At 37.7% G+C, this 9,833-nt stretch overlaps 1 protein-coding gene across 1 annotated transcript; it reads right to left on the bottom strand.

The window, feature by feature from the left end:
• Nucleotides 1–4,860: 4,860 nt before the first annotated feature.
• On the bottom strand, nucleotides 4,861–8,486 carry LOC6043804 (L-2-hydroxyglutarate dehydrogenase, mitochondrial). Its single transcript, XM_038264634.1, has 3 exons — nucleotides 8,016–8,486; nucleotides 7,632–7,941; nucleotides 4,861–5,820 (listed from the first exon to the last, which is right to left on the bottom strand). Exons 1-3 carry the CDS (start codon nucleotides 8,114–8,116, stop codon nucleotides 4,894–4,896), a joined length of 1,338 nt encoding a protein of 445 aa, XP_038120562.1. The 5' UTR covers nucleotides 8,117–8,486; the 3' UTR covers nucleotides 4,861–4,893.
• Nucleotides 8,487–9,833: the final 1,347 nt, after the last annotated feature.

The following is a 9,833-nucleotide window of genomic DNA, read 5'->3' as shown; positions in this document are numbered from 1 at the left end:
AGTGTCACCTGTGTTGGACTCGCAATCCACAGGTCAACAGTTCGAATCCCTTGGGGAAAGTTCCTTGGAGAAAAAAAAGGTTTGGTTGCTCTCCCCATTCAAGCCTTTGGACTCCTAGATTCGAGCAAAAACATGCAGCTTAGACCACAAAAGACCTGTGCTGCCCATGATCGCATAAATGTCCCATATGCATTTTCATCGATTTCGAGTTATTGATGCAGTTTGGTTCAAAATTGTGTGTTCTTTCGAAAGAGCCTATAACATCCAGTCCTTTTTTCTAGAAATCAGGAGGAAATCCAGTTTTTTCGCGAAAACTTAACACATAGCCTTATGTATGGGACAAACTTCAATTGCGTTTTTCTCAGCTTGCTGTTTTTGCATATGGGACATTTATGCGAACATGGGCAGAGTGGGTCGTTAAGGGGTTTACATGTAAATCGTAATTAATGTCCGAGGTTGGTGTAAGCACACATTTAATTCTTATAACCTTTGGCAAGGTATTAAAATGTACATTTTCATCTATTAACAAAATAAATATGAAGACATTTGGATGTATTATTGCCGAGATATAGCTATTTTAAGTTAGCAATTTCAAATAACGGGTACCACGATATCTCAACACTGCTTTGACTAAATCAGCTCAAAATTTTGGTGAAGACTCGTTAAATCGGTCCTGTGTGCATGACGAAGGCTGATTTTCAAAAACTTAAGTTTAAAAATATAAAGCAAAACTTCGAAATCAAGCTTCGTCATTCACACGGGATATGTCTTGGGAGTCTTCAACCCAAATTTCAGCCAATTTGGTCCATCCCATCTCGAGATATCGTGGCACCCGTAAATCAACTCCTTGTTTAGGGAAAAACGTTCACAAAGTTCGCTGTGCGCATGGCAAAATTGTGAACTTAAATCGTCGCTTACTCAGTTCAGTCATGAAATATCTTCGTGAAACTTTCAGGAGTAATTGAAAATTATGTTTTTAGTAAATTTAGTGAAATTGCACACAACCAAAGAGTGTTGACACAACTATCCTAAAATAATGCTAGTATGAAACAAAAAAAGAAAATATATTACAATCAATCACTCCCCCTTAGATGAACTGCCACCCATTTTTCAGCAACCCGTCATTATTTCAATCAACCAACAACGGCGGGAGATAAACACAACCTTAACTTTCCTCGTAATCATTTGGTGGACCTTTTTGAGCTCGACGAGATCCGAACGTCAATTTATCGACTCATAAATATTCAACAGTCTACATCGCCACCACGGGTTCTGGTTGATGGGGTTTCGTTCTCCGAAAAAAATTTGCCAAAATTTGTTCACCAACAGCTGAATTGGATTTCGACTGTAAAAGCCTTTTACCGAAAGGGAAAGGGTTTCAAATGGTAGCCATTAAAACCCCACTGAATTTAAAAGGGAAATACACTCTGAACAATTTAATCACGAAAGGGTTTGGGACATTTTAGGATACAAATTTAATTGATGATTATTTTGTAAACCAATTTTGTTGATAAATTAAGTTTTACATACTTACAGAAATGTTAGTGATTCCATAAGTGTTTTCAGCGGGATCATAGAAAAAAAAATTATGTTTAGTTAGCACTCTTTTGTTGTTATTTATTTCGAAAAGGCGTACTTATAAACTAACATTTTTTAGAAATTGGTCGATCCGCACGTTGGACTGAAACTGGGTTTATATTTGCTACATGTCCCAGATATCACACATTCAAAACACGAAGCAATGGGTTTGAATAAAAGCTCTCATTCCATCAGTTTTCTGAATTATCAACACCGTCAACTTTGTAAACACGACCGCACAACTCTCACAACATCTCATTCACGTTCTAATGCCTCCGGAAAAAGGCATAACGAATCTCACCACCACCATCCATGCTTTCAACAGCACTCTAACCCCGTCCCCGTAATATAATGAGGCCTTCTCTACGTTCCTTCTGGGGAATTCACACTCAGTTGCAGTCACATACAACACAAATTATGATGTGCGCGTTCACGTGGAAATCAAACACTAATGCCTCTTCATGAAGAGCTTTGTGCGATACCATTAAAAAACAGGAAAAAGAGTACGGCTGCAGTTTGAATTTGAGGTAGGGTTTTGAAAAAGAACGTTCCAAAAACATTTACATTTATTATTGTAACTGATTGTATAAAGTATATAAATGTTTAAAAGATTTACTTAAACACAAAGCAGCATATGGGTCATTCCATCTGAAGCGGAACAGCATTTGAAAATTACCCTCTCCGATCCTGCTCAAATTTGGCAGGGCTGTTGATACTATCAAAACATGCAAGAATCCCGAATTTCATCCAAATCGGACCACCCCCTCCATTTTTGTACCTCCCCAAAAAATCGACTTTTTGACGATTTTTGACCAAACCTCCTAGTTTGAAACGACGATAACTCAGGAACCACAAATCTTAGAGGGTCGGTCTTAGCCTCAATTTTGATGGAAATTGGACGTAGAATCCATTTCCGTGATCAAATTTTAGATTAATTTATTTTTTCTACCTGTATTGCGCAATTGAAAACTTTAAACGGCCGTATCTCAAAACACCCCAACTTATTTTTTTTATTTGACCTCACCATCGTGTTCCCCGGCCAATTTTACATAAGAATCACTTATCGACAGAAATGAATATGTTTTGTTCCAGAGATATCGAATTTTAAAGTTTTGTGTTTTCGAGATTACCTACATTAGCTTCATTCGCCGCTTCTGCTAGAAGCACACAGGCGGGCTGATCAATAACTGCTACCTGGTCATTTATTGAAATAATATTTCATCATAAATAATCTTTATCAAATTGGGCAAAAATTAACTGTATAACACTGTAGGAAACTGGAGTTTAATCGCGAATGTTTATCTGTTAAAAACAATGAATGAAGTGAATTTCTGTGCTTACCCACAGGACAGAGCAATAACGACACACAGTAAAGGGCAGAATTGGATTCCGATGCAAAATGCAATTAATCTTGTTAGTAACACTGAACAATAAGTGCACGATACATTATTGAGTTAAAAATATGAATTAAAATGAATAAAATTTGTTGATTTGTTGTACTCTAGTGAAGGACGATCACAAGGAGTAGGAAAAGGATTTCTGTAAAGTATAAAACTGAAAAATGTAAGAAAATCACAAAGTTTGATCTGCTGCAAAGCGGCTAATTCCCCAAATTTTGTTGCGATGATTTCGACACCGTCCGAACAACAGTATTTTTTTCCTTACATCATTCTTGGATTCTTGGAACACAATACGGCTGCTGTCCTCACGTATAAAGGATTTTTTTTTAAATAATAAAGTTATAATTTTTTTTTTTAATAATAAATAAGCCCATGATAAAGGCCCTAGTCATGGCCTCGGTGGTTCTCTAAAACGGTTAGCAACACGTAAATAAACGGTGCATTCAAAATAACCCAATAAATATTTTTTTCACAAAAATAGATTGATCAAGGTAGGGGAACAGCATCTAATTCCAGCGTTCTTCTAATGTTGCCATATCAGCGCTTTGGCATTCAATTACAGCTGATTAAAAGCGTTTTCAACTGAAATCGAGTGATAAATAGCTCAATAAGAAAGAAGTGAACAAGCAAGTTTCTATCAAAAGTTTTGCAAAATTTGTTGTTTAAATAGTGAAAATCTCGGGTGAGTTTTCAAAAGCCGTAAGAGCCACCGTGACCTCCGACACTAATATTTGTTTTTCTCCCAATTGTAACAAGATTTAATTTTTTTCAGTTTGGGGCACTTGAGAGACGAGTTGATGAACAATCTTAAGCATTTTGAAATTTGTTTTTCGTAAGTAGGTCGGATACCGATGCAAAATAGGCTTTGTTTACCATTGGCAATTACGGCTTTTTGACTTAACCTGCCAAACATACGAGAATTTCCCCTATTAGCCATTTGAATAAATATTTGCGTAAAATTATAAAAAGATAAATTAAATTAACTATCTCCCAGAACACCAGGTAGCAGTTATTGATCAGGCCGCCTGTGTGCTTCTAGCAGATGCGGCGAATGAAGCAGATGTAGGTAATCTCGAAAACACAAAACTTTAAAATTCGATATCTCTGGAACAAAACATATTCATTTCTGTCGATAAGTGATTCTTATGTAAAATTGGCCGGGGAACATGATGGTGAGGTCAAATAAAAAAAATAAGTTGGGGTGTTTTGAGATACGGCCGTTTAAAGTTTTCAATTGCGCAATACAGGTAGAAAAAATAAATTAATCTAAAATTTGATCACGGAAATGGATTCTACGTCCAATTTCCATCAAAATTGAGGCTAAGACCGACCCTCTAAGATTTGTGGTTCCTGAGCTATCGCCGTTTGAAACTAAGAGGTTTGGTCAAAAATCGCCAAAAAGTCGATCTTTTGGGGAGGTACAAAAATGGAGGGGGTGGTCCGATTTGGATGAAATTCGGGATTCTTACATGTTTTGATAGTATCAACAGCTCTGCCAAATTTGAGCAGGATCGGAGAGGGAAATTTTCAAATTTGCACTTTTTCGTGCACAGTTGAGATGGAATGACCCATATAGTAATTCATTCCAAAATCGAGCAATTCCACGATTTTCAAATCAATTTTTGCATCAAAATATTTTGAAACTTAGACAAGTAATTTCAAGTTAGCATGTTTTTTTTTTAATTTTTTGATAGGCAAATTGACGACTTGTGCTGAAAAGAAAACGTGCTGAAAACATCTTTTTACAACAGGTTGCATTAACTTCTATTATTTTGTATGCTGGTGATAATTTTAAATCGTCAGAAAGCAAATTGATTTGTTAAAACTGTTTTATTTTTCCAAATAAGGCAATTTAAAAGTTTCCAAAAACATAACACTCAACAAAAAATAAATCAAATTAAAACAATACATTCGATTACTTGATATTAAATTGACTCTCAATTTTATCCGCAATCATCTTGGCGATCGCCAACGAGCTCGTTGCTCCCGGGGAAGGTGCATTTCGGCAGTGTAGAATATTCTTCGCCAGCGCATTGTCTCCTTTGCCCTGGTCAAACACAAAGTCGTCCACCAGGTTACCATCGTTGTCCAAGGCTTGGGCTCGTACACCAGCAGGTCCTCGCTTCACGTCATAATCCTGCACATCGGGAATGAACTTTTGCAGCTCCTTCACCTGCAGCGGAATCAGAGCCGATTTGGCCATTTCCTGCATGCCAGCTCCGACGTATTTAAGCGCCATCTTGATAAATCCCGGGAATCGGATAGCATCGAACAGCTCAAACAAATTAATGTCGCTCCACTTGTAACCCTCACGTTTGAAGGCCAGCACCGCGTTCGGACCCAACCACACGCTACCGTCCATTCGTGGCGTGAAATGCACTCCCAAGAACGGGAACCGGGGATCCGGAACGGGGTAGATGTTTCCCTTCACCAAGTGGCATTTGTCCGGATTCAGCAGCAAATACTCGCCCCGGAATGGGACAATCTTGGGCAGTGGTGAGCATCCGGTAAGTTCAGCGACCTTGTCCGACTGAAGTCCGCCACAGGTCAGGATGTACTTGGACTGCACGGTTTCGTTTTGTTTACTCTTCACCATGATCGGGTAGTCGGGATCTTTGCTTTCATCAAATTTGGACACCTCGAAATTGAGGTGCACATCGCCACCCGCTTGCTTGAAATCCTTTCCGTAGTATTGCGTCACCAGACCCCAGTCGACGATTCCGGTGTGCGGTGACCAGATGGCTTTCAATCCTTGGCAGTATGGTTCGATCTCTTTGATGCGCTTGGCGTCAACCAGCTGGACGTCGGGCACGTTGTTTGCCAGCGAACGTTTGTAGAGGTCCTGTAATGTAATGTTGAATCATAAGTTATCAACTCACGCATAGCTTAAATCAGATTGGTTTTATTTAAAATAATCGACAATTTTTAAAAATAAGCCCTGTAAATCGACAAAAGAACACTGATGAAGTCTGGAAGTAGTAGACGAAATACGTATCTGTCAAGATTTTGAAATATATTGCGGAATTAAAAGCAACAACTCATTTCTTTGTGCTCATAGTAATTCATTCTGCTAATACGCTCAACCAAACCACAAGCCCTATTACATGATATTCTAAACCCACTTTTCACTTGATTATTTTATCAATGATCTAGATGTCATATTTATCAACTTTGCTTTATAAAAACATAATTTACCACCACCAACCGCCACCAATCACTGAGGTGGTTTAAGTAACCTTTTTACAGTTGAGTGGCACAAAATAGCAAATAAGGGACCATCCACAAACCACATGGTCACTTTTTTAGGAATCTCAACTCCCTCCCCCTCGTGGACAATTGTCCATACAAAAAAACTTTTTTGTATGGAGCGTGGACAATCGGACACCATTAAAACTTGACTACAACAATTTCAAAATCCTATAATATTGAGTTAACGTTAAGTTATTTGACATATATCTCTGCTTATATTGAACCAAAGCTGATACTTTTCATGGAACTTGTTCTGAAGTCTGTTACCTACAATGTGATTGATTCGAAAGAATTCTAAAATGTATTGTTTCAATATGGCGAAGAATTGAAACAAAAATTGTAAATAGCTTTGTAATTAAATAGTCTAAGATAAGCATTGTATAATGTACAAAATTGTAGTTGTTGTTGTATCTTGGTAATAAATTGCATAAAGAAAAGATTTTCATTCGATCGTCTTGGTTCTTCCAGCTTTGATTTTGGGATAATGTCATGGGAAACTGATAAATTTGGGTTGGATTATTTTATTGGAGGTAAAATATTGGTCAAATATGCAGTTAAGAGTCCTTTAAGGCATTTTGATAAGAATTTTTATGGATAAGTACATGAATCCGACATTTCATCGATTTTCAGTGATTTTTCTGACGAAACATCCGATAAAATCGAAAGAAAAAATAAAAATAGAAAGTTGCTCGATTATTTCAACATTTAAATTTACCCCGTAAAATTACGAGAAATACGAGACACAACGATTTATTTTTTGCGTGAATTTCAAGGTTGTCTAGATGATCCTAGAGCTTTGCAGAACCCGATTTGATCAAATCTGTATTTTTGGCAATCAAAAACATCGATTCAACTTTATTTTTGCCCGTGTGAAAAAAAATTCGCTCAAAATTCCAGCGAGGCAAGCGCAACAAAAAGGTTGGAACGATTACAGATTTAATCAGATCGAGTTTTGCGTTGTTCTAGGATCACCTAAACATCCTAACAAATCACCGGAAAAGTGTATTGACTGAGAACCAGCGAGAGAAAGTTACCGTTCAAACTTTTTTGGGAGGCTTGGGCGTCATTTAGTCATGTTGAATTGATAAAAAATATACCTTTTTCAATCTTTTATCCTAATACGACTAATTTGTTTCGCCATGATAAAATCAGACACCAGATCTTAGATTAAGTTGAACTTCTTCCAAAATCGATTGATCTTTTAATAAAGTTCGTTAGCAACCGACACATACTAATCAACAAGTAAACAACCATAACCAAAATTTGCTGACGCATCCCAAAATTTCACCCCACTCAGGTTGGTTGGTCACATAAAAAAAAGGTCTGACCGTGATAAGCGTCGGGTTATCTCCCGAGGTGTCCGACCAACATAAATCAAGAGCTACTGCTACTACTACTACTTACGTTCAATCTTTCCACCTCGACGTCGTTCGTGGCAACAATCAACTTTCCCACCTTTTTGTATGGAATATTTTTCTCGTCCAAATATTTATAACTTAAATGCAGACCATCAACGCATAGTTTCGCCTTGAGCGAACCAGGTTTGTAGTAGATTCCAGCGTGGATCACACCGCTGTTGTGGCCACTCTGGTGAAAGGCCAGTTTGTTCTCCTTTTCGACGACGGCCACTTTCAGCGAAGGATGGCGCAGAAGAATTTCGCGGGCCGAGGCCATACCGACGATACCGCCCCCAACCACAACGATGTCATACTGCCTAAAAAGGTAAAAAGGGAATTAAATTTACGATCGATTTCACTTTGAATATTGTGCTGAATGAAAGTGACTTACTTTTTCGCTGCTTGAGAGTACGCCCTGAAGCCAGTGTTGAGACTGCCATTGGCCAGCGAGTACAGCCGAAGAACCGACCGGTCGATCGTTCGTGACAACATGCTTACCTCTACTTACTAATAGTCTAAATGCACTAGACTACAAACCGGCTGGTGTCCGAAACAAACAGCTGATTTTAAATGCAAACACCGCTACGACTAGCTGAGAAGACGAAGACGACGACGGTATCAGCTGTGACCGACGGCCAAGAGTACACTGACGTCTCACTAACCAAAAAATTGCTGAGTTCCGAAAAGTTTGACCTTCATCACTTGACGGTGTCAAACGAATCAGAGTTGTGTGTGAGAGTCACAACTTGAGTGAAGATGCGAAAATTGGTCAAAAGAATCAAAAACGCGACTCTTGTGAAATCAAGGGCCTCGCGATATCACACACTACAACATCAGCGAACGCGTGTGATGACAACAAGTGGGACTGCGCATGCGCCACAAACGTCAGCTCCTCGAAACGCGTGTGTTGTGTGTGATATCACAACCAGCATAAGTAGGGCACGTGGTTGGCGTGAGAGCATGAGTGCTGCCTAGAACACACGAATACTGCTGCGGATTATGTTGGTTCATATTATATGAAATAAATTTGAACAGAAAAGCTTTTGAAAAAGCTAAACAAAAAGTTGTTTTTGTCATATCGATTCAGAAGACGGCGATTAAAACACATATAGAATCAAAAACTTTCATGTTTTATCTTTAAATAAAAGATTTTAAACATGCTTATTTCACTAATTCAAGGGATTAAAACAAATATTTTGTATTGGTAATATTACATTCTCTAGGAGTTGTCTCTAAGATGTTATCCCAACTTCACCAAGATTTTCGTTTTTCTAAGCGTTAGTTTTGGTTCCTTATTACAATTCCCGAGTCTATTCTTAACAACAACTCAACGAATGCTAGTCATGTTCTGAAATCCGAACATATTATATTATTTTTGTTTCTGCTTACAAAAAATCTGTTAGAGGATTGAAAATGTATAACTGTCACTCAAACGTATTTAGGCACTCATTTCCAAGGAAAATCATACAATATTACACTTTTCGAACACATTTCAATTACATTTTTGCCTTCCTTACTGAGATGTAAGGCTATAATCCTGCTCTACAAATGAACTTTTCAAACAAAGCTCGTAGACCCACCTTCATGTGTAATTATCGACTCAGAATCGAAAACTGGACAAATCCAGGGGTTTTTAAAAGGTCCTATAAACGTATGTATCACATTTCAAAAAAAAACTCTAGAAAAATTTGTCTGTGTGTATGTGTGTAACGAAAATTGTCACTCAGTTTTCACTTGCTGGACCGATTTTAACCAAACCGATCGCATTCGACTCAGTTCAGGGTTCCATTCGCCATTGAATTGTTTGACGCTTTAATAAGTAGTTTAAATCTATCAAATATGATCATGTTATAAATCATTTGATAGGTAATAAAAAGTCCTTTTAAACAAGCAGTAAATTTTGAAGCTTTAGCAACCAGGCCCCAAGTTATACTCACTTTAGTGTTGTTTATGTACTTTTTTGAAGCCGGATCACACTTATCTGTATGAAAACTATGTCCGGATCAATCATACAACAAATCAATCGATAAATAATCAAAAGACCTTCCAAACGAGTCTAAAACAAATCAGATCTGCAACCCTGTCTTAAGTTATGACCATTATCATTAAATATTTATGTACCTTTTTTAACCGATTCTCACTTATATGTATGAAAAACCATGCCCAGATCAATAATTCGCCCTATCGTTGGACAGGTAATTGAAATACC

Source organism: Culex quinquefasciatus, chromosome 3 (assembly GCF_015732765.1).
Source record: "Culex quinquefasciatus strain JHB chromosome 3, VPISU_Cqui_1.0_pri_paternal, whole genome shotgun sequence".
NCBI lineage: Eukaryota > Metazoa > Arthropoda > Insecta > Diptera > Culicidae > Culex > Culex quinquefasciatus.
The sequence above is the reverse complement of the archived record's forward strand: the minus strand, read 5'-3'. Positions and strand labels throughout refer to the sequence as shown.